This window comes from Pseudophryne corroboree, chromosome 2, assembly GCF_028390025.1.
Source record: "Pseudophryne corroboree isolate aPseCor3 chromosome 2, aPseCor3.hap2, whole genome shotgun sequence".
Classification (NCBI taxonomy): Eukaryota; Metazoa; Chordata; class Amphibia; order Anura; family Myobatrachidae; genus Pseudophryne; species Pseudophryne corroboree.
The window spans coordinates 874,044,807-874,070,275 of NC_086445.1; the positions used below are offsets into that span (position 1 = coordinate 874,044,807).

Genomic DNA, 25,469 nt, shown 5'->3' on the forward strand with positions numbered 1-25,469 from the left:
ATAGATTCTCAAAGCCCCAACCACATCTAGGGACTTTGAAGCAGCGATGGTGTCAGTAGCCACTGGCACCACAATAGGCTGGTTTATATGGAAAGAAAAAAACACCTTTGGAAGAAATTGTTGACGAGTTTGTAACTCAGCTCTATCTTCATGGAGAACCAAGTAAGGCTCTTGTGAGACAAGGCCCCTAACTCGGACACCCTTCTTGCGGATGCCAAGGCCAACAGCATGACCACTTTCCAAGTGAGAAATTTCAACTCAATCTCCTGGAGATGTTCAAACCAATCCGATTGAAGGAATCGCAACACCACGTTAAGATCCCATGGTGCCACAGGAGGCACAAATGGAGGTTGGATGTGTAGCACCCCCTGCTGAACTTCTGGAAGGGAGGCCAATTGTTTCTGAAAAAAAACGGACAAGGCCGAAATCTGAACCTTGATTGAACCCAATCGTAGGCCCGCATCCACACTCGCCTGGATAAAATGGAGAAACCGTCCTAACTGAAACTGTTCCGTTGGAGTCTTCTTGGTTTCACACCAAGACACATATTTTCTCCAAATACGGTGTAATGTTTAGCTGTTACTCCCTTCCTGGCCTGAATAAGAGTGGGAATGACTTCTTTTGGAATACCCTTTCGGGCTAGGATTCGGCGCTCAACAGCCATGCCGTCAAACTTAGCCGCGGTAAGTCTTGATACACACATGGCCCCTGCTGCAGCAGGTCCTCGCGGAGAGGAAAAGGCCGAGGATCTTCTATGAGCAACTCCTGAAGATCTGGATACCAAGCCCTCCTTGGCCAGTCTGGGACAATGAGGATCGCTCAAACTCCTGTTCTTCTTATGATTTTGAGAACTTTCGGAATGAGTGGAAGTGGAGGGAAGACATATACCGACCAAAACACCCACTGGGGCACTAGTGCGTCCACTGCTATTGCTTGAGGGTCTCTTGACCTGGAACAATATGTCTGAAGCTTCTTGTTGCGACGAGACTCCATCATGTCTATTTGAGGAATTCCCCAAAGACCTGTCAACTCTGCGAAGACTTCTTGGTGGAGGCCCCACTCTCCTGGATGAAGATCGTGTCTGCTGAGGAAGTCTGCTTCCCAGTTGTCCACTCCTGGAATGAAGATCGCTGACAGAGCGCTTGTATGCCTTTCCGCCCAGCTGAGGATCTTTGACACCTCTGCCATTGCCGCTCTGCTTTTCATTCCGCCCTGATGGTTTATGTACGCGACTGCTGTTACATTGTCCGACTGGATCTGTACGGGTTGATCTTGAAGAAGATGTACTGCTTGTAGAAGGCCGTTGTAAATGGCTCTCAACTCCAGAACGTTTATGTGAAGACAAGCTTCTTGACCATCTTCCTTGGAAGCTCTCCCCCTGTGTGACTGCTCCCCAGCCTCGGAGACTTGCATCCGTGGTCACCAGGATCCAGTCTTGAATCCCGAACCTGCGTCCCTCTAGGAGGTGAGAACTGTGTAGCCACCACAGGAGCGAAATTCTAGCTTTGGATGACAGGATTATCCTCTGAAGCATGTGTAGATGGGATCCGGACCACTTGTCAAATAGGTCCCATTGGAATACTCTGCCATGGAATCGGCCAACTGTATGGCCTCGTAGGCCGCTACCATCTTCCCCAACACCCGAATGCATTGATGAATGGACACTCTTGGTGGTTTCAGAATTTGTCTGACCATTCTCTGGATTTCCAGAGCCTTTTCTACTGGAAGAAATACCCTCTGTACTTCTGTGTCCAGTATCATCCCCAGAAAGGACAAATCTTGTCGTAGTTTCCAATTGTAACTTTGGAAAACTTATGATCCAACCGTGATGTTGAAGTACTGTCAGGGAGAGTGCCATGTTCTGCACCAACTTTTCCCTGGATCTCTCTTTTATCAGGAGATCTTCCAGGTCAGGAATTATATTGACTCCTTGCTGTCGAAGGTGGACCATCATCTCCTGCCATCACCTTGGTGAAAACTCTTGGTGCCGTGGAAGATCCGAACGGCAACGCCTGAAATTGGTAATGACAATTCTGTATTGCGAATCTCAGATAAGCTTGATGTGGAGGATAAATGGGAACGTGTAAGTAGGCATCTTTTAGGTCTACTGACACCATGAAGTCCCCCTCCTCCAGACTGGAAACCACTGCCCTCAGAGATGCCATCTTGAACTAGATCCTTTGCAGGTAGAGATTCAGAGTATACAGGTTTAGAATCGGTATGACCGAGCCGTCCGGCTTCGGAACCACGAATAGGGCTGCAATAAAACCCTTCTCCTTGTTGTAACAAGGGAACCAGGACAAAAACTTGATCCTTACACAATTTTTGTATTGCTGCTGCCACCACTTCCCTGTCTCGGATAGAAGCTGGTGAGGTCGATTTGAAAATACGGCCTGGGGAAATGTCTTGAAACTCCAGTTTGTACCCGTGGGACTCTATTTGTATGACCCACGGGTCTAGTCCAGATTGAACCCAGAACTGACTGAAGAGTTTCAGACGTGCCCCCACCTGAGCGGACTCCCGCAAGGGAGCCCCAGCATCATGCTGAAGAGTTGGCAGAAGCAGAGGTTGATTTCTGCTCCTGTGATCCTGGAGACACTGTGGACTTTATTTCCTTTTCCACTTCCATTTACCCACAAAGAAAGGGGAACCTTTAACCTTTTTTGTAATTTTTGGGCCGTGATCTGGGAGTGATGTGTCTTTTTCGCCGGCGCAGGAGCAATAGGCGAGAATGTCGACTTACCTGCGGTAGCCACAGAAACTAAAGCATCCAGCCCATCTCCAAATAAGGACTCACCTTAATACGGGAGAGCCTCCATATTCCTTTTGGAATCTGCGTCAGCATTCCATTGACGAATCCACAAAGCCCTACGTGCTGAGATTGCCATGGTAGCGGCTCTTGATCCCAAGAGACCAATATCTTTCATGGTTTCTAGCATGTACGCAGCAGCTAGAAACCATATTGATATGACCATATTGATATGACCTAACGTTAGGAGTATCTCGTCTCTATCTATTGTGTCAATGTCTGATGACAAGTTTTCTGACCACTTTTCAATAGCACCACTCACCCACGCACAGGCAATGGTAGGCCTGAGTAGTGTCCCATTGGCCACATCAATAGATTACAACTTAGTCTCCAACTTGCGGTCTGCCAACTCCTTAAGTGAAGCCGTCCCAGGCACAGAGAGAAACACCTTTTTTCTTTAACCGTGACAGGACACTGTCTAAAATGAGGGGTGACTCCCACCTTTACCTGTCCTCTGCATGGAAAAAGGTAAACTGCCTGACTTCTTTTGGGACTCTGCAAATTTATTTTCGGGTTAAACCAGACTCCCTCCAAGAGACTGGTCAGCTCATGAGGTGGAGGGAAAGTTACATTACTTTACTAAAGTGAGCCTGCTACTGTGGTAAAGGAGGGGGCCCCGTAACTTCTAATACCTCCTTTATAGCCAAAAACATGTTTTTTATGTTTTTCGCTAACGTAGGACCTATTCCCCTGGAATCACTATTGTCGACACAGGAATCAGCGTCCGTGTCGGTATTATTTCATACTACTTGTGCAAATGTTTATGTGACCCAAAGGGGTCCCCTGTGGATGAATGGCAGAACTATTAAAAATCACATCTTCAACAGATTATTTTCAGTTTTCTGCATGAGACTCAGACTTATCCAATCTCTTACTGATATGATTCACACTATCACGTAAATCTTTCACCCAGTCAGGCTCTTGGTGTCACATTACAACTCTGTGTCCCTAACATGGCTCCCACAGAGGAAGAGCTCCCTGCCTCAGACATGTCACACCACAGACACTCCGGGGCTTATAGGGGACAGACCCACAGTAAAATCTGTCAGAGGGACACAGAAAGAAATTGGCAGTCTACAAATCAGCGCTTAAATACAAAATCCCTGTGTCGTGTACTTTGTATACAGAGACTTTCCGCTCTATATACATTGTCCATAATAGGTTATAATACCACAATATACACTTTCCCCCCTTTTTTCACTCTGATACTAAAATCATAAGTTGAGAGGAGGATCAGCGTTTCTTCCCTTGCTTTTTGCTGGAAGAAAATGGCGCTGAACAGTGTGCTGGCTGCCTGAGGAAGAAGCCCCGCCCCCTGCAATGGCGCATTTTTCCTCAGCAAACATGAGGTAATATTTATACTGGTGGGGGTGTGGGATTGTGCCACGGCCCAATATGCTACCTTTTTGCCAGTCAGAGTAGGTCTTCATGCTTTCCAGAGCGCCCCCCCACCCCACCCTGCTGTGCGCTGTGTATGGATAGCATGTCCGCGCAGCGCTCCCGCTCGCTGCGCGGTACCTTGAGCCGTCACGATGACCGGAGGTCCCTCTTGCAGATCCCTGGTAATAATACTCACGCGTCTTCTGACTTCTGGCTCTGTTAGGGGGGTGACGGCGTGCTGTGGGAGTGAGCGCATAGCCGCAGCTAGTGTTCAGTTCCCTTCAGGAGCTAATGGTGTCCTGTCAGCAAGAAGCAGAGCCATGAAACTATTCAGGAAGTTGGTTCCTACTTCTTCCCCCTAAGTCCCACGAAGCAGGAAGACTGTTGCCAGCAGTCTCCCTGAAAATAAAAAACCTAACATAAAGTCTTTCAGTGAAACTCAGTAGAGCTCCTCTGGAGTGCGACCAGTCTGCCTGGGCACATTTTCTAAACTGAGGTCTGGAGGAGGGGCATAGAGGGAGGAGCCAGTTCACACGCTAGAAAAGTCTTAAAGTGCCCATGGCTCCTGCGGAACTGTCTATACCCCATGGTACTGACGTGGACCCCAGCATCCTCTAGGACGTATGAGAAATGTAAAAATATTAGTCCACCAACATTTCGGTGCATCTCATGTACCGTTTTCAGGGCACTGTGCAAAATTACATGGCCTGTCTCTTCTCAGTGAAACATGTAATTTTGCATAACTGTGCACAAGCTGCACAGAAATGTTGGTGGTGTAGTATGTCATTTTATTGCATTAAATATTCTCTTTGGAATTTAATTATATCTAGACCAGGAGTGTCTAGATCTAGACCCAGGGCGGTTAAACACCACCAGTGGTACATCTGACATTAAAAGGTGGAGCAGGGGCGGATGTGCAGTCTCTGTCCGGGCCCTCTCTTCTCTAGAGAATATTGCGTTTAAAAAAGAAAGGAAAAAGTTGTACTTCATACAATATAATAATCTTCTATCCTTATTTGGGATCAAACTCACAACCTACAGTGTGGGAGACCTACATCTAAACCACTACAAAACCACCTTCTTCTAAGGCATTCTGCATACACTAATACATATTGATGGTCTATGATGGCAACCACTTATCTATGGGAGGAAATGGATTTGTGTGTAACAGGATTACTGCCTTAATTAACATTGAAAAGATTCAAAATCTACTAGCTCATTGAGACCCTCTGGGGTATAGTATGTACTATGAGGTGAAGGTCTCCCACACTGTAGGTTGTGAGTTTGATCCCAAATGAAGTATAACTTTTTCCTTTCGTTTTCAAATGTTATATACTATATACAGTAAACCTTTGATCATAAAGTCTGCTGAATAATATATGTTGGTGATCACTTCATTGTAGCTCTATAACTATGTATACGTTATGCACAATCTATTTGTTGGTTCAGATCGCCAAACCTTCATAGACTGTGCATTAAGATTACACAAATCTGACTGGAGACCAAATAGCGTAATGGTCAAAGTAGGAGCTTATTATTCTACAAGACCCGGGTTAGAACTCAAAAATATCTATATGTCGGACATATTATTGTTATTTTTATTTTTCCTTTGTTTAATTAAACTGCATTTGTTAAGAGTAGATACAGTTTTCAGACGAAATGCATTATTTATTTATTATTTATATGAAGCCAAGACACTGTATTTATATAGAAATCGCGTTACATGTATTTATCAAGGATCAGTATACCAGCTGACCAAAATTAATTGGTTGACAGGATACGGTCATCCTTGTTCCTTTAAAAGGAGATGGAAGTGATCCGGGAGTTTATTCTCTTTGATAAAGCCCCCTAATTGAGGACGAAAAGCATCAGTGACTATTTTCATATTTACGTGCAAATTTGTAAGGACGTAGGCCCAGACTTATCAAGCCTTGGGAAGTGGTAATTAGCATGGTGATAAAGTACCAACCAAACAGCTTTTAACTGTCAATTTGCAAACACAGCCTGTAACATGGCAGTTAGGGAGCCGATTTGCTGGTACTTTACTGCCGTGCTATTTATCACTCTCCAAGGCTTGATAAATAATGGCCTTACTGTGAAGCGTGTTTTGATATTGGCCACCTCCAGTACAGACATTTGGGAAGGTGAGCCATTTCTGTGTGCAAGGTGGAGCTGAGATACAGACCGGAGCAAGAGAGGCACAGTGCTCTCTATTGATTATGCAGTCATTCGCTACAGCTGCTGGAAGGTGTACGGGACATGGACTAACCAGCCTGCATCCAATATTCAGCTGGGGAGAGGAAGCCACATGAGAGTGGTGAGACACCTGGCGATTTATCCTAATCAGGAGGCTTTATCAGCGGCAATTGCAAGACACAGTTTGCTTACTTACCTGACTTATTAATATCCGCCTTCCATTGGATCTAATACAGCATTGTACCTTGGGAGAACCTAGTACGAATACTACTACTTGCACACAGATCCAGCACATCATTTACCTATCCCGGAACCTGTAGTTCCTCAAGGTTTATATACATTTTTTACACGTTTTTGCAAGCCTATTTTTAAGATTTATTGGGCGGTATTCAAATGATATATCATGCCCAATCTTCTTTCTAAAGTGATCCCTGTTATCGCGCCCATAGTAATCAGGTTTAGCTGCGTAAAGTGTTGGGAGCCCTCGCTACCCCGGGAGTAGCGAGCTGAAATGATTATACCACGCCCGTCAGCAGAAACAGAACAGGTTTGGAAGGGGGTGATAAGAATTGAATACCGCCCACTGTGTTAATAAAACAAATAATTTGATACAAGTTTTTAATGTGCACAAAACTGATATCTAGATTGTAATACATTACATTTAATTAGCTTATTTAAGTGTCTTGGCTTACTTTCTGTAACAGTGGTCTTGATATATAGATTTTTTATTTCCATTAGCGCTGTTCTACTAGAAATTTGCAGTTGGATGTTGTCACCCATGCAACACACAGAAACTAGCTGCTGTAATTTCTATAGTCACTAATTTTATATTTGTAAAACTACGTTGATATAAGGTAATATTTTGTACCTCTTATAATAGCGCAGAGAATCTTTCTTTTGAAATACTTATTTATGTTGGACTAAAATACCTGGTGACTTGCTATTACACCTTGAGATCTCTTTGATGGCTCATTTGTAGGGCTAGAGGACTGCACACGAAGCCCTTGAGGTGTATTATGTTGGCAGTCACTGATAGAAAATAGGTGTCTGTTTCAGAATGGCGTAACTAGAGCTGCCTATTCTGTGCTAATCATAGGCGCCGAATCAGTGGGTGCTCCCGGGCCCGAGCACCCGCTGTGGCACTTTTCCCCTGTCCCGACTGCTCTCCCTCCTTCCTGTCATAGTACTCCACTCGGGGGCGGAGTTTTGCGGAATGATGCATTTGCGTCATGACGGTACGACGCAATGAGTCATTCCGCAAAACACTGCCCCTCGAGCGGAGTACTATGACAGGGAAGAGAGGGAGGGAGCGGGCGGGCAAACTGTGGCTGGTTGTACACACCCCTGACAACGAGCATTACCCCTGGCAAATAGCATTACACATCCCTAGCAACTAGCATGACACCCATCCCAGAGCATGAAAACCCTGGCAATGAGATTGGATACCAGATTGGATACCACTGACAACGAGCAAGACACCCAGCCCATGAAACCCCTGGCAACGAACATGACACCCAGCGCATAAAACCCCTGGCAATGAGCATGACACCCAGCGCATGAAACCCCTGGCAACGAGCATGACACCCAGCGCATGAAACCTCTGGCAACAAGCATGACACCCAGCATGTGAAACCCTTGGCAATGAGCAGGTAATTTAAAAGTAATTAGAAGCTTACTGTAGGGCATAATGTATCACGGACATTGCGGTGTATGGTATAACATGGTGCAAGGGGCATATGGTGAAATTTATTTTTTCCCTGTAGTGGCCGAAGTCTGTTGGTGCAGGGTTAAAAACTGGGGTGTAATGTAGTCTTTCCTTGCGGGGCCACGCCCATTTTAGTGAGGCCACATTTCCTCTCCGGCGGGCGTCACAGGCTTGAGAACCCACCAGCAAAAACATAAATCGGCACCTCTGGTGCTAGTTACTTTTTTGAGACGAGTAATTTTAAGGGCCTGACCTGTAAGAGAGATGATGGCCACGCACTGTGCCGAAGATGTTTGACAATTGAGATGTGTCTCCCCAGGCTGCGGTGTACGCTACAGCATTCATCACAGATCAGCACCCCTCGGTTTATGGACGCCCAGCCAGGATCTGTTCACAAGAATAAAGCAGATCATTAGTAAAACATTACTTAATATTAAAATGTGAATTAAAATTACAAGACACCTAGTTGCCATAAAGATCTGTTACAATATAGGTCAGCATGTATCTCTATAGCAATTAAATCATTGATTTAACTGACCAGTGGATGTAAAATATTTTCACTGGATGTACAATATAATTCACAAATAAAGAAATGATGCACACAAATAAAATATAAGGGGCCAATTTAACGGGTTTTTTTTCCACACGGCTACTAATTCCATGGCTACCAATTCAATTGTTGCTCCATTTAGACAACAAGTAGCCGCGGGTCTGACATTATTTCTTGAAGCCTCCTGAGGAAACTCAGCACTTTGGGCATCCAAACGGAAATTTGGATGCCCAAAGCAGGGTGTTTAGACGGGTTTAGCCATTTTAGGCAGCTAAATCCGGTATGGTTGGGCGCGACATGCGCGGGAGCCCAAACACAACTGAATAGTGACAATTGTTTGGGTGTCTAAAATGTCCAGTTAAGACTGGATTTTTAGATTCCCAAAACAATTGAATCGCCCCTAAGAGTACTATGGACATGCTATCACGTTAAAGGCTGCAAATATTTTGTGTTCAATATATAACATAAGGAGACTAGGCAGGTGTGTTAGATCATAACTACAGCATTAGAAGTTTTTGTTGTCAAACAGATATATATTCTTTGCATTATTAAACAACTATATAATTATTTATGTAGTTATTATATAACCCTTAAATGCTAATGTGAAAGGTCTAACAAGGTATGAGAATATGAATTGAATACCGTTCCACTGCTGTATTGCATTGTACAATGCCGGTGCTTTAAAAAGAACAATAATAATTCTATACGAATAAGGCGCTTATGTAGCAAACTTTTTCCCATAAAATTATGTAGAAACTGAAGTTTCTGCATAATTTTATGGATTGTTTCTATGTACTAATAGCATAATGCAGGAGATTTCACAGAAACGTCCTGCAGAAGGCTAATTATCACTACAGATCACAGGGGTCTATTCAGACCTTAACGTAGCCATGCGTCTGTACGCATCAGCTGCATTCAGGGGGGTCGACTCAGCATTGTAGGGAAAACGGGGACATGTTGGGAGTGTTTTCGGGGTGGCTGCATGACGCCACTGTGCTAACTCTGCTAAAACAATGGCGCCAGACCGCCTTCACGCCAGCAGGGGTCGACCTTAAATCAATGCATCCGCAATTAAATTGCAGACGCATCGCGGGGTGGTGCCACCCACATACTGGGCGGCCTTGCCTTGTGCTGGGTGGGCCCCAGCATTAGAGTAGATGGAAGCAGATTTGCTGCGGGAAGCAAGACCTGCGTCCATCTATGAATAACCCCCACAGTCCCTATCATCATCATCATCATCAATGGGTACTAGACCTGACCCCTATGTACTAAGTTGAATTTGGCCCCTTTAATTTACACAATCTTCAGATGGTGTAAACTCTTTTAAGCCTATGGCGGTATGGTAGTGGGAGATAGATCTTTTCGATCCCCCTCCCGCAGCCTCCGTCTGTCACCAGCCCCATTCCAGAAACAGAAAAACTTCTACAAAATGGTGAGGAAAAAACTCACAGGGACAGCGGTTATCACAATTTGCTGGTTTCCCACGTACATAGCGGGGATAGTTAAAAACTAACAGTATGGAGACCTACATTCATCAAGTTCTGAAAAAAAATGTTGATGTTTGACTGCGAGAACATTCGCCATCTTCAGGTAGCAATTGTTCCCGCATCTGTGCTGCTTACCTATTAGAATCAGTCCTGGTCGTGAAGAGAGATCCAGTCAGATCCCTCCGCCAAGTTCACACATGAGAAGCAACACTGCCAAGTCAAACTCTGCAGTTTCTCAAAAAGATTTTGGTGAAACGATTTTCGGGGACAGTTGATTTCGGATGAGCTATCTCCGTGCCAGAGCAATGAAGCCGACTGGCCCCTTATGATTAGCATAATGAATTGGCCCCTAAATGCTCTATTATTTAAAAATAATTAAATGTAGATGTTACATTTAACTTTTGTTTTGTTTTTTTGGCGGACTTTAAAGTAGACATGTGCAGGCTAAGATTTACCCAGATCTCAAAGTGTAATGTTATTGGCTATCTGGATGTCACGTGTTTTGTATAGCCAATAAGAAAAATCAGGATAAATCCGAACTTGTGCTAATTTAGCGTTAAGAACAGAGAATTCCGAACCCACACATCTCTAATTTAAATTTTTTGGATTTTTTTTTTTTTTGTTCTTTGGTTTTTTTTAAAGACAACACCAGGTTGATTTTGTATTAAAAAATTTCAGCTTTCAAACCCACTGCCAAATCACAGAAAAATCAGTACTTTGCCACATTTGGGCTTATTACACGTCTCCCCTTCTAGGTCTTAAAATGTTAGGGTAACTGTAATTTTAATGTTAAGTACATTTGTTTCTACACATTTTACCACAAATTTGAATGAAATCTGTTTCTTTTTCTTTACTGTGTATATTCATATAGGAGTAATTAACCAATGCTTTATATCGTCATTGTAATGCCGGAAAACCCTTTGTAGTTCTCAAGATTCCTTATTGCTGCGATGACTGTTAAGGGGGATATTTACTGAGCGATATTCTAAGCAATCTGACTAGATTGCTTAGAATTTGAGCATTATCGCTCCATGTGTACCCCCTACAGCGATAGCGATGCGCAGCCCCGCGCATCGCTATCGCTGATGCTAGATTGGCCTGGGGTGAAATGAGCGCCCCCCCCCCCCCCCCCCCGCACGCTCAGCACAGATCGCGCTGTGCTGAGCGGGGGGAGAGATGTGTGCTGAGCGAACCTGTCCCGCATCGGCCCGTCTATATGCATTGTTTCAGTGAGACCCATTCTTGCAGTAATGAGGTAACACATGTTGGCCTGTATAATGAATGCCTATGGAGAGGCAGGTGGAGCTAGTATTAGGGCAACAGGTGAGTCAGAAACCCAAGACAAACAAAATAATGTAACAAAAGTGAACACACAGAAATGGATGCAACATCTGAGTCCAATTTGGGTGAATATCGTGTGAAATGAGTGCAAAACATGCCAATCCTCTACTTCTTTGCAGCATCATTACTTCACTAGTAGTAGTAAAATGAAAATCAATCTTCACCCCTCACAAATATGTAATATCACGAACGCAGAAGTGAGCAGACAAATATCCAGCAAAGCAGCAGCAGAAGGAGAAAGGTTTACAATCGGTGACTCAGAGTGACTGGCACAAGTAAAGCTTACGTTTCATTAGATACAATATTTGAATTATGTGTCATTGAACCTTTGGCTCCCAGACACACTGTGACAGGAGGCGGCATAACATAAAACTGCTATCAGTGAGAGAATGACAATTACATGCAAACCTAATGTCATTGTAGTACTAAATTGCACCATCACTTTGTATTTTCTCCTGGTATCAACACATGAGGACTCCAGGAGCACAGGCAGGGAGCTGCCAACATACTGTATCTCCCCACCTCTCAGATGAGCTCTCCAGAGCAGATGAATTAGAAAAGGCTTCTTGTAGTTTATGCAGACCACTTCAGCAATTCATTACCGAGGAAATAAATCGCTGTCAGGAGTTACAGTGTGTCCTTACAATGGTGACAGCCGTATGTTAGATAGAACCCATATCCACGGCAATGTTTACAGAAATTATATTTTATATCCTGGGGAGTTTTTTTTATTTTCTGCCTACTTAAAGTTATATTCACTCAGCATACTGTTGGTGCACTGAGATATATAAGGAAACATTTTAAGTGGACCTGATACAGGTTCCATGGATATAGTTTTGTTTGACTTCATAATGGGTTCCGTTAGCTCTCCTTTGCCTAGTGGACAGCATTTTATACAGCTCACTATGGTCTTATGCATGCCAGTTTTGTACAGCCTGCACAAAATGATCACTCCCTGGCCCAAACACAGCGGTAGTGGATTGAGGCACCTTGCCCGAAGCATCGCAAGTGAACGCTGTACACTAATTGGGGTTCCACATGCTTAGACAACGAACATGACAGGCCCCCCAAAAAATGACAACACGTGTCAACCTTTTTTGTGTCGACCATTTGTTATGTCAACCTTTTCCACTGTCTACCTTTTGTCGCTGTCGACCTTTAAATTGTCGACATTTTGATAATGTCGAAGGTTTAACCACGCCGACCAAAAGTGGTCGAACTAATTTGAGTCGACTCTGTAATCCATACCCCTTCCTAACAATATAGCTGTGTATGTACCTAGTGCACCTCTTACATGATAAAGCATGCATGCAATATAAGTAAACAAACAGGCTTCAGGTCAGGAAATTGTCGGAAAGTTCTCTTCAGCTGCTGCTCATATAGATGCATGCATGCATATAATGGAGTCATTACTTGGTAACCCCAGGGTGACCTGCCCTTCCCTCCTACTTAATCAAGTCCCAGCAAGAGCCAGAAATCAAAACTCCTACTACAGGGAGATAGTGAAGTCTTTATAAAAGAACACACAATGCTGATCAGTCTTCACTGGAGTGGTCTCTGCTACAACAGCAGCTAGACAATGCTTCTAAACACAGTGAAGACAGGCCTGAAGAGTCTATTCCAGTGGTAGGCAACTTGTGACCCCAAAAGCTGCTGTCGAACAATATTTCACAAGATGACCTGTATACAAAAACAAATGTGGTTTGCTTAATACAATTCTATACATGTGCTTAATATATTATACAATGATCTAGAAAGATATAGAACATTCTGACTTCTTACAACGGCCACAGCTAGTGACGGGCAGGAGAGCCTACAGCCTAATAATATAATGTAACCAACAAATAAAGTCTCTGCAACAATCAGAGTGTTGTTTGCACAGTTTACATTTCTGCCGGGTCACATATTTTACAGCATCACCTCAAGGCATTTAAAAAAAAAAAAAAAAACATTTCTAAATTATTTTAAGACATTCGTTTTGTTAGCGCACCTTTATTATGGAGCACACACATTTTAATAATCCCTGTGGCATGCCGCCACAAGCTGTGAAATCAATGTTAAAACCCTTCCATCAGGAAGCGGCCTTTAATTGTGTACTAAAGAAAGTAATGTGTGCTGCAAGTTCCATAATCAATCAGGTTTAATGGCGGAATGGATTATTTTAGTTCTGTAACTGCAAACCTATCAAAAAAAATATTTGAATTGATCTTGATTGCAACATTTGACACACTTTTGGAAGGTTGTTTTTGAAGATTAAAGATTACAGTAGGCATCACAAATCTAAAATTGCATTAATTCTAATCCCATTGACAGAATCTTTGTGGTGGGGATTTGGCTAAGAAAGCAGATAGGTAAAGCTAAGAATGACCAAAAACAGTTACATTGTTTTACATTTCAAAGTCCTGGTTGCAGACATCCCCTCTGAGACACATACAGTGTACAGTAGCTCCCTGAAGTCAGGAGAGAGCACACTTACACACAATGGGTCTTGCCAACTGCGTAACTGTCTGCCCAGCTTCTCTCTCTGGAGAAATGGAGATCACCCACTTATTTGAAAGTCTCTCAATGGGCAGCCAAGGGGATCCGGACCATAGAGCTTCAATGTCTACAGTATGTTGATAGTCAATAGGTGGACCCTATATGGTCGACATGCATTAGGTCGACACTGAAAATATCGACATGTACAAAAGGTCACCATACATATGAAATATGGCCAACACTTTTTTGTGTTTGTGGACTTTTTCCAACATTGCGTCAGGCGGAGCACGACTCTGTGCCCTAAGCGAGCCCGTGAGAGGTCACATTTCTACAAATGGTAGTACCAGATGGAAAAAGTATACACACTAATCCCAAAAATGCAAAACAAAGTCCGTTTACCATTTTTGTGTCAACCGTTGTCATATCGACCGTTTGACCTGGTCGACCTTTCATAAGTCGACATTTCATATGTCAACCATATGGGGTCAACCTAATGACTGTAGATCTACTATACGACACCTGCAACCAAGTATATCTTAACACACAAGCATGCTTAAACCACCTAGAGGAGACTGAACAAATATCTAGACTGTAGCGATTCTGTCCAATGACATTACAGAGGCACAGTACCTACATGCAGTGATTGTACAGTGGCTAGGGAAGTCAATCCTGGGCCCTTTTTTTAATCCCGGGTATCGGGATTGAAAAATGGTCAATCCCAGAATACCCTGGATTGGGTTGAAGATTTTAAAATTAAAATCTTCAGTGATTTCCCCCCTCCCTGGACCTGCCCAACCCACGACAGCCCACCCAGCCCACACAAATACTCCCCATCCTAGACAGGAGGGTGGGAGGGTTCACTGGCTGCAGGCTGTGGGCGGTGATGTGCAGTCGGCTGGCGTCAGACTGCGCATCGTGACCTCTGACATCATGTCACGCACAACTGGGTGCAGGGGGACCCAGGAGGAGGGAGCCAGGCAGCGTCTGAGCCTGCTGAAGAGGTTCAGTGCTGCCAGGCACTGAGAAAAACAGTGGACTAGCTAATTCTGAAATCCCCGGAATCTGGCCTAAATATTTGGCCTAAATCCTGGGATCCCGCCAATCCCGGGATTGGCCACCGTAACGGTGACAGACTGCCTAACAAAGGGACAAAAATAGTCAATTTTACGGCTACAAATGGTTATATAGTGTTCCATTAGTGAATGGGAGGATCCAGCAAAAATATCTACTAATCTGCTACCACAGGAAGCTAGTTCCCACAGATTCACCAAGGCGACAGTACCTGTAACATCGGCTGTCCTGTACTATCGCCATCTCATCTGGCTGGCACTTTGGTAAGTCACTGCTTACTGCTGCTGGCCAGTATAAGTTAACCAAAGAGCTTAGCCCTGCTTTTTTTGTTTTTTAAATTGGTACATTATGATTGCAGTGACAGAAAATCAGTCTTTTTGGGCTATTTAATTAACATATAGCATTCTAATGAACTTTATTCACCAAGCGGTTCAGTTGAAGATGCTCTAATATCAAAAAGTGCTAAGCGTGAATGAGGTGAGCGGAGATTGTTTTCAATGGGACCCCGCGTACGACGAAGAGAAGTTTTTGGAGAGTGCCAGAAGATGTTGGAGAGCTTTGCTGGAGATGTGGTTATATATAGTAACATAGTATCTAAGGTTGAAAAAATACAATTTGTCCATCGAGTTCAACCTATTTGTCGTCTCCTATGGAGGATTATTTGGTATAAAATTTTGACTGATGCTGATGTCTGCCGTTACGTTTTATCCGTCGTTTTTATAATAACTATAGTGCGTGACTATGCACCATAACCCTGGATATCCTTATCCATTAGGAATTTATCTAATCCATTCTTAAAGGTGTTGACTGAGTTCGCCATTACAACTCCCTCAGGCAGGGAATTCCAAACACGTATCGTCCTTACCATGAAAAAGCCTTTATGCGGTATTGTGCGGAATCTCCTCTCCTCTAACCTGAGCGAGTGTCCACGAGTTCTCTGTGTTGATCTAACCAAAAACAGGTCCTGCGCAAGATCTGTGTATTGTCCCCTTATATATTTGTAGATGTTGATCATGTCCCCTCTTAGTCTCCTCTTTTCCAATGTAAACATGCCTAGCCTTGCAAGAGACTTTCCTCGTATTCCAGCGTCTCCATGCCCTTAATTAGTTTGGTCGCCCGCCTCTGAACCTTTTCTAGCTCCAGGATATCCTTTGTAGTATGGTGCCCAGAATTGTACACAGTATTCAAGGTGTGGCCTCACTAGTGATTTATACAATGGGAGTATAACACTCTCGTCCCTAGCATCAATTCCCCGTTTTATGCATGCTAATATCTTATTAGCCTTCTTTGCTGCAATCCTACTTTGGGTACTACTGCTTAGTTTGCTATCTATGAGGACACCTAAGTCCTTTTCCAGTACAGAATCCCCTAATTTTACCCCATTTAGTATGTAGGTGTTATTTTTGTTCTTGTTACCACAGTGCATTACCTTACATTTGTCTGTATTGAAGCGCATTCTCCATTTCGCTGCCCATGCTTCTAATTTAACTAAGTCGTTCTGAAGCGACTCAGCATCCCCCTCCGTATTTATAACTTTACACAATTTGGTATCATCTGCAAAAATTGACACCATGCTCTCTAGACCTTCTGTTAGGTCGTTAATGAAAATATTGAACAATAGCGGTCCTAATACTGAGCCTTGTGGCACACCACTTAGCATTTCAGTCCAATTTGAAAAAGATCCATTAACCACAACGCGCTGCTCCCTATTATCTAACCAATTTTTGATCCAAGTGCATATTGTGCTTCCTAGCCCTATTTCTTGTAGCTTGTAGATAAGTCTCATGTGTGGTACATTATCGAACGCTTTGGCAAAGTCTAAAAAGATTACATCCACGTCTTTACCCTGATCTAAGTTTGCACTTACTGTTTCATAAAAGTCAAGTAAGTTGGTTTGACAGGATCTGTTCTTCACAAATCTATGTTGATTCCTTTTAATGACCTTATTGACTTCAATATATGTTCTATATTAGTGACTTTCTGGTATTTATTGAATCTAATAGGAAGTGGCTTTTTATTATTGCTACATGTGATTTCCACTTTAATGATAATCTTGTTTGTACAATTAATTTAGTCCCCTTACTGCTGTTCAACGCAAATACTCACCGCCTTTCTTCCTAACCCGCTTGTCTGTCTGCCGCTGGGGGGGAAGGGGGGGCAACTGCCGTGTCGCTTCTCTGTTGCGGGGCACGGGGGGGTAGTCTGCTTTGTCGTGCTGCTGCCCTGATGCCGGGGGGACGGGGACTGCCATGCCGCTCCTCTGTTGCGGGGTGGGGAGATGAAACTGCCGTGCTGCGCTGCTGTTCTGTTGTGGGGAGGGGGGGGACTGGGACTGCAGTGCCACTCCTCTGTTGCGGGGCTCATACACTCTGGCATTATATGTCTTACTAGCACCAGCAAAGTGGCAGTAAACTGGTAGGCTCTTTCTGTGGTCCCCATACCAAACTTGCAGTTTTACTAACACTCTGTTTGTGGTTTGTGTTCATAGATTTTGCATGCACAACAGGTAAATACTATGGGGCTAGTCTAAAGTGACTCTCCAAAATGTTACTGAAAATGCTAGTAAAAAATGGATGTGTCTTTAATAGAGTAAATAAAAAAAACTGCATAAGCAACACTAAGGGATAAATAATGAGACTGTGGGAAGATCATGTGGATGTAGCTTCGGTACTAGAAATTTGGTAGTATATGATGATCCTTTATCTAATGTAAATAGTATTTTCTTTTTAGCCATACTCCCCATTGCACCGCACACGTATAGTTCCCCATTGCACAGAACACGTATAGTTCCCCGCTCCAACTAATATGGAGATCATTGTGCTAAACCACAGGCACAAACCAGTTCTGTCCTTAGCATCTAGATTAATCACAGAGATCATGCTGGAACATTTCTATTGTGGGTGTGGAATGTAAGGTCGACCACACTTAGGTCGACAGTGTCTAGGTAGACCATTATTGGTCGACAGTAAGTAGGTCGACATGGTTTCTAGGTCGACAGGGACTCTAGGTCGACATGTACTAGGTTGACATGACAGAAGGTCGACATAAGTTTATTCACCTTTTTGGTGGTGTTTTCTCCGTACAGCGACCGGGAACCCCAATTAGTGCACCGTGATCCCTCGCATGCTTCGGACAAGGTGCCTCGCTGCGCTTGGCACCGGTTACCATTCCCAATTGTAGTCCACGTGGATCGTAAAGTATGACAAATTTTTTAAAAACTCATGTCGACATTTTGTCATGTCGACAGAGTCCACGTCGACCTAGAAACCATGTCGACCTACTTACTGTCGACCAATAGTGGTCGACCTGTACAGACCGGATACCTTCTATCGTATCGTTTTGATTTTGAGTTCACCATTGTTGGTGGAAACAGTATGAATAGATTGCAGCCAATCTATTCTCTAGGAAACAGCGCCATCACTGATCAATGAGGAACCAATTGTTGACAACAGACTCCTCCAGGCAAATGTAATTAGCCACAAGATCGTGCCGCAAAGTGCAGCGGAGCACATTTCCAGTTATCATGAACTCGTGAACAAAGGTAGCAGATATTCCTGTCCTAATATCCCGCTATCATCGCATGAGTTTAGTGTGACCAGGGCCGGCCCTAACCAATATGATGCCCTAAGCAAGATTTTGGCTGGTGCCCCCTAGCACCACCACTGGTTGCACCTCTTTCCCAGCACCATCACCCCTCACCCATAGCAGTCCTTATTTTGGTGTTTGTACCCCCTATATTTTAAATAGGAACAGTTCGCACATTTGGCGCACAGCCCAAAAAGGGTGTGTTTTTGCTGGCAAGGGGCATGGCCACACAATAGTAACCCCAATTCCAATTACGCCACACAGTACTGCAACTTTATTCACATTTGATCATGCGATAGTGTCCATAATTCATATTACATCCCCAGTAGTATTACTTTACCTTATAAACATTACTCCTCACAGTAGAGCCCCTTATTCACATAACATCACATTGAATTGCTCCTTATTCACATTACACCACACCCTATTGCTCTTTATTCATATTAGATGACACAGTAGTGCCCTTTCTATACGCAACGCCACATAGTAGAGCACCCTATACACATAATGCCACACATTAGTAATGCATTTATACACATAATTCCACACAGTAATGCCCCTTACACATTATCAATGTCCTTATAAACATAATGTGCCTTACACATTATGACAACCTTTATTAATGCCCTTTTACACATAATGTTCCTTACATATATGCCGCACATTATTAATGCCCTTATACACATAATGACACATAGTGCCCCCTACACATTTGCTGCACATTATTAGTGCCCCTATACACATAATGACACACATACAGTAGTACCCTGTTACACATATGCCACACATTATTAATGCCCTTATACACATGACACACATAGTGCCCCTTACACATGTGTTGCACATTATTAATGCATTTTTACATGACACACATAATGCTCCTTACACATATTCCGAACACTACTGCACAACCAACCCACTCACATGCACACAGCACTCACACTTCCACTAACACTGTGACCTCTGCCTCTGCTTGGATACAGATGTGTCCTCATAAATCTTGCCTCAATGCTAACGTCTGGCACCTTTTTTTTTATAAAAATGCATCTTATTTGCATTGCTATGTGGCTAGGATGCACAAGCAGCTTCTGCTGATTAAAATGATATGCAGCATGCCTATATACTGTGTGAGACTGTGGCTGTATCTGCATATGAAATGCTATACAGAATATAGGCATGCCGCATATCATTTTAATCAGCAGAAGCTGCAGATGCCCCTAGGCATATCAAATGCCCTAGGCAATTGCCTAGTTTGCCTATAGCTATGGCCGGCTCTGAGTGTGACGCATATACTAAATGTCTATTTTAAATCTTTCTAGATTGAAATGGAAAAAAAAAAAAAAAAAACAGGCAGTGTGCTATTAAAATGTATAATGCTTAAGGGTGTAAGATAGGAGATCTACATTCATTAGGTTGACCCCATATAGTCAAGGTCGACATGGACAAAAAGTCGCCATGTGAAAGGTCAACACTGGAAAAGGTCGATATGACAATGGTCGATACAAATATGGTCGACAACCTTCTTTTTTTTTTTTGCATTTCTGGGGTTATTGTGGATAGTTTTGTTATCCTGGACCACCAACTGTAGAAACGCTTCACTCGCCACGCTTCCGGCATGGTGCCTTGCTTCACTCGCCACGCTTCCGGCATGGTGCCTTGCTACACTCGCCACAAGGTTTCTAAAAGTTATGATTTGTGACATGGATAGTCAATGAAGGAACAAGTCCAAATACATGATAAAAAAAAAAATGTGTCGACCATTGTCATGTTGACCAAATTAACCTGACAACTTTTTGAACCCTTCAACCTTTTCCAGTGTCAACCTTCCATATGTCAACCTTTCGTCCATATCGACCATATGGTGGTCGACCTAATGACTGTCGGCCTAACGGATCACAATGCTTAGTGTTGATGTAGGTATGGTTTACAGGTATACTACGAGTGGCCGGCTGTCGGGTTCCCGGCGTCCAGCATACCAGCACCCGGATCCCGACAGCCGGCCAATGCCGTCAGTGGGTCGTGCGCAAAAAAGCCCCTTGCGGGCTTGATGCGCTTGCCACGCTGCGGGCATGGTGGCGCACTACGCGCGCCACCCTATTTATTCTCCCTCCAGGTGTGTCGTGGACACCCCAAGAGGAAGAATAGTTGTCGGGATCCCGGCGCCGGTATGCTGAGCGCCGGGATCCGACATCCGGTATATCGAGTGCCACCCATGGTTTACCATCTATTTTTCTAACCAAGCAAATATTACTTTAATAAAATATCTCTATATTGTACTTTACTTAAAATATAATTGGTACCTTGTCACAAAAATAAGAATTTACTTACCGATAATTCTATTTCTCATAGTCCGTAGTGGATGCTGGGGACTCCGTAAGGACCATGGGGAATAGCGGCTCCGCAAGAGACTGGGCACATCTAAAGAAAGCTTTAGGACTATCTGGTGTGCACTGGCTCCTCCCCCCATGACCCTCCTCCAAGCCTCAGTTAGGATACTGTGCCCGGACGAGCGTACACAATAAGGAAGGATTTTGAATCCCGGGTAAGACTCATACCAGCCACACCAATCACACCGTATAACCTGTGATCTGAACCCAGTTAACAGCATGATAACAGAGGAGCCTCTGAAAGATGGCTCACAACAATAATAACCCGATTTTTGTAACAATAACTATGTACAAGTATTGCAGACAATCCGCACTTGGGATGGGCGCCCAGCATCCACTACGGACTATGAGAAATAGAATTATCGGTAAGTAAATTCTTATTTTCTCTAACGTCCTAAGTGGATGCTGGGGACTCCGTAAGGACCATGGGGATTATACCAAAGCTCCCAAACGGGCGGGAGAGTGCGGATGACTCTGCAGCACCAAATGAGAGAACTCCAGGTCCTCCTCAGCCAGGATATCAATTTTGTAGAATTTTACAAACGTATTTGCTCCTGACCAAGTAGCTGCTCGGCAAAGTTGTAAAGCCGAGACCCCTCGGGCAGCCGCCCAAGATGAGCCCACCTTCCTTGTGGAGTGGGCATTTACAGATTTTTGGCTGTGGCAGGCCTGCCACAGAATGTGCAAGCTGAATTGTACTACAAATCCAACGAGCAATAGTCTGCTTAGAAGCAGGAGCACCCAGCTTGTTGGGTGCATACAGGATAAACAGCGAGTCAGATTTCCTGACTCCAGCCGTCCTGGAAACATATATTTTCAGGGCACTGACAACGTCTAGCAACTTGGAGGCCTCCAAGTCCCTAGTAGCCGCAGGCACCACCAATAGGTTGGTTCAGGTGAAACGCTGAAACCACCTTGGGGAGAAACTGAGGACGAGTCCTCAATTCCGCCCTGTCCGAATGGAAAATCAGATAAGGGCTTTTTCAGGATAAAGCCGCCAATTCTGACACGCGCCTGGCCCAGGCCAGGGCCAACAGCATGACCACTTTCCATGTGAGATATTTTAACTCCACAGATTTAAGTGGTTCAAACCAATGTGACTTTTGGAACCCAAAACTACATTGAGATCCCAAAGTGCCACTGGAGGCACAAAAGGAGGCTGTATATGCAGTACCCCTTTTACAAACGTCTGAACTTCAGGGACTGAAGCTAGTTCTTTTTGGAAGAAAATTGACAGGGCCGAAATTTGAACCTTAATGGACCCCAATTTCAGGCCCATAGACACTCCTGTTTGCAGGAAATGTAGGAATCGACCCAGTTGAATTTCCTCCGTCGGGCCTTACTGGCCTCGCACCATGCAACATATTTTCGCCAATTGCGGTGATAATGTTTTTGCGGTTACATCCTTCCTGGCTTTGATCAGGATAGGGATGACTTCATCCGGAATGCCTTTTTTCCTTCAGGATCCGGCGTTCAACCGCCATGCCGTCAAACGCAGCCGCGGTAAGTCTTGGAACAGACAGGGTCCTTGCTGGAGCAGGTCCCTTCTTAGAGGTAGAGGCCACGGATCCTCCGTGAGCATCTCTTGAAGTTCCGGTTACCAAGTCCTTCTTGGCCAATCCGGAACCACGAATATAGTGCTTACTCCTCTCCATCTTATCAATCTCAGTACCTTGGGTATGAGAGGCAGAGGAGGGAACACATACCCTGACTGGTACACCCACGGTGTTACCAGAGCGTCTACAGCTTATTGCCTGAGGGTCCCTGGACCTGGCGCAATACCTGTCGAGTTTTTAATCATGTGGAAGACTTCTGGGTGAAGTCCCCACTCTCCCGGGTGGAGGTCGTGCTGAGGAAGTCTGCTTCCCAGTTGTCCACTCCCGGAATGAATACTGCTGACAGTGCTATCACATGATTTTCCGCCCAGCGAAGAATCCTTGCAGCTTCTGCCATTGCCCTCCTGCTTCTTGTGCCACCCTGTCTGTTTACGTGGGTGACTGCCGTGATGTTGTCCGACTGGATCAACACCGGCTGACCTTGAAGCAGAGGTCTTGCTAAGCTTAGAGCATTGTAAATGTCCCTTAGCTTCAGGATATTTATGTGAAGTGATGTCTCCAGGCTTGACCATAAGCCCTGGATATTCCTTCCCTGTGTGACTGCTCCCCAGCCTCGCAGGCTGGCATCCGTGGTCACCAGGACCCAGTCCTGAATGCCTAATCTGCGGCCCTCTAGAAGATGAGCACTCTGCAACCACCACAGGAGGGACACCCTTGTCCTTGGTGACAGGGTTATCCGCTGATGCATCTGAAGATGCGACCCGGACCATTTGTCCAGCAGGTCCCACTGGAAAGTTCTTGCGTGGAATCTGCCGAATGGGATTGCTTCGTAGGAAGCCACCATTTTACCCAGAACCCTTGTGCATTGATGCACTGAGACTTGGCGCGGTTTTAGGAGGTTCCTGACTAGCTCGGATAACTCCCTGGCTTTCTCCTCTGGGAGAAACACCTTTTTCTGGACTGTGTCCAGGATCATCCCTAGGAACAGAAGACACGTCGTCGGAACCAGGTGCGATTTTGGAATATTGAGAATCCAATTGTGCTGCCGCAACACTACCTGAGATAGTGCTACACCGACCTCCAACTGTTCCCTGGATCTTACCCTTATCAGGGAATTGTCCAAGTAAGGGATAACTAAAATTCACTTCCTTCGAATGAATATATCATTTCGGCCATTACCTTGGTAAAGACCCGGGGTGCCGTGGACCATCCATACGGCAGCGTCTGAACTGATAGTGACAGTTCTGTACCATAAACCTGAGGTACCCTTGGTGAGAAGGGTAAATTTTGACATGAAGGTAAGCATCCTTGATGTCCCGAGACATCATGTAGTCCCCTTCTTCCAGGTTCGCAATCACTGCTCTGAGTGACTCAATCTTGAATTTGAACCTCTGTATGTAAGTGTTCAAAGATTTTAGATTTAGAATCGGTCTCACCGAGCCGTCCGGCTTCGGTACCACAACAGTGTGGAATAATACCCCGTTCCCTGTTGCAGGAGGGGTATCTTGATTATCACCTGCTGGGAATACAGCTTGTGAATGGCTTCCAAAACTGTCTCCCTGTCAGAAGGAGACATCGGTAAAGCCGACTTTAGGACACGGCGAGGGGGAGACGTCTCGAATTCTAATTTGTACCCCTGAGATATCACCTGAAGGATCCAGGGATCTACTTGCGAGTGAGCCCACTGCGCGCTGAAATTCATTGAGACGGGCCCCCCACCGTGCCGGATTCTGCTTGTAAAGCCCCAGCGTATACTGAGGGCTTGGCAGAGGCGGGAGAGGGTTTCTGTTCCTGGGAACTGGCTGATTTCTGCAGCCTTTTTCCTCTCCCTCTGTCACGGGGCAGAAATGAGGAACCTTTTGCCCGCTTGTCCACGAAAAGACTGCGCCTGATAATACGGCGTCTTCTCATGTTGAGAGGCGACCTGGGGTACAAACGTGGAATTCCCAGCTGTTGCCGTGGCCACTAGGTCTGAAAGACCGACCCCAAATAACTCCTCTCTTAATAAAGCAATACTTCCAAATGCCGTTTGGAATACGCATCACCTGACCACTGACGTGTCCATAACCCTCTACTGGTAGAAATGGACAACGCGCTTAGACTTGATGCCAGTCGGCAACTATTCCGCTGTGCATCACGCATATATAGAAATGCATCTTTTTAAATGCTCTATAGGCAAAAATATACTGTCCCTATCTAGGGTATCAATATTTTCAGTCAGGGAATCCGACCACGCCAACCCAGCACTGCACATCCAGGCTGAGGCGATTGCTGGTCGCAGTATAACACCAGTATGTGTGTAAATACCTTTTAGGATACCCTCCTGCTTTCTATCAGCAGGATCCTTAAGGGCGGCCATCTCAGGCGAAGGTAGAGCCCTTACAAGCGTGTGAGCGCTTTATCCACCCTAGGGGTGTTTCCCAACGCACCCTAACCTCTGGCGGGAAAGGATATAATGCCAATAACATTTTAGAAATTATCAGTTGTCATCGGGGGAAACCCACGCATCATCACACACCTCATTTAATTTCTCAGATTCAGGAAAACTACAGGTAGTTTTTCCTCACCGAACATAATACCCCTTTTTTGGTGGTACTCGTATTATCAGAAATGTGTAAAACATTTTTCATTGCCTCAATCATGTAACGTGTGGCCCTACTGGAAGTCACATTCGTCTCTTCACCGTCGACACTGGAGTCAGTATCCGTGTCGGCGTCTATATCTGCCATCTGAGGTAACGGGCGCTTTAGAGCCCCTGACGGCCTATGAGACGTCTGGACAGGCACAAGCCGAGTAGCCGGCTGTCTCATGTCAACCACTGTCTTTTATACAGAGCTGACACTGTCACGTAATTCCTTCCAACAGTTCATCCACTCAGGTGTCGACCCCCTAGGGGGTGACATCACTATTACAGGCAATCTGCT

At 44.7% G+C, this 25,469-nt stretch overlaps 1 protein-coding gene across 6 annotated transcripts in view; it reads right to left on the reverse strand.

The window, feature by feature from the left end:
• Positions 1–25,469, reverse strand: part of GIT1 (GIT ArfGAP 1) — a 306,604-nt gene that overhangs the window by 220,178 nt on the left and 60,957 nt on the right. For all 6 annotated transcript variants that reach the window (XM_063955944.1, XM_063955946.1, XM_063955942.1 and 3 more), the window contains exon 2: positions 8,344–8,477. In XM_063955944.1, coding sequence (XP_063812014.1) covers positions 8,344–8,477 — 134 coding nt within the window. The remainder of the gene's footprint in view (positions 1–8,343; positions 8,478–25,469) is intronic.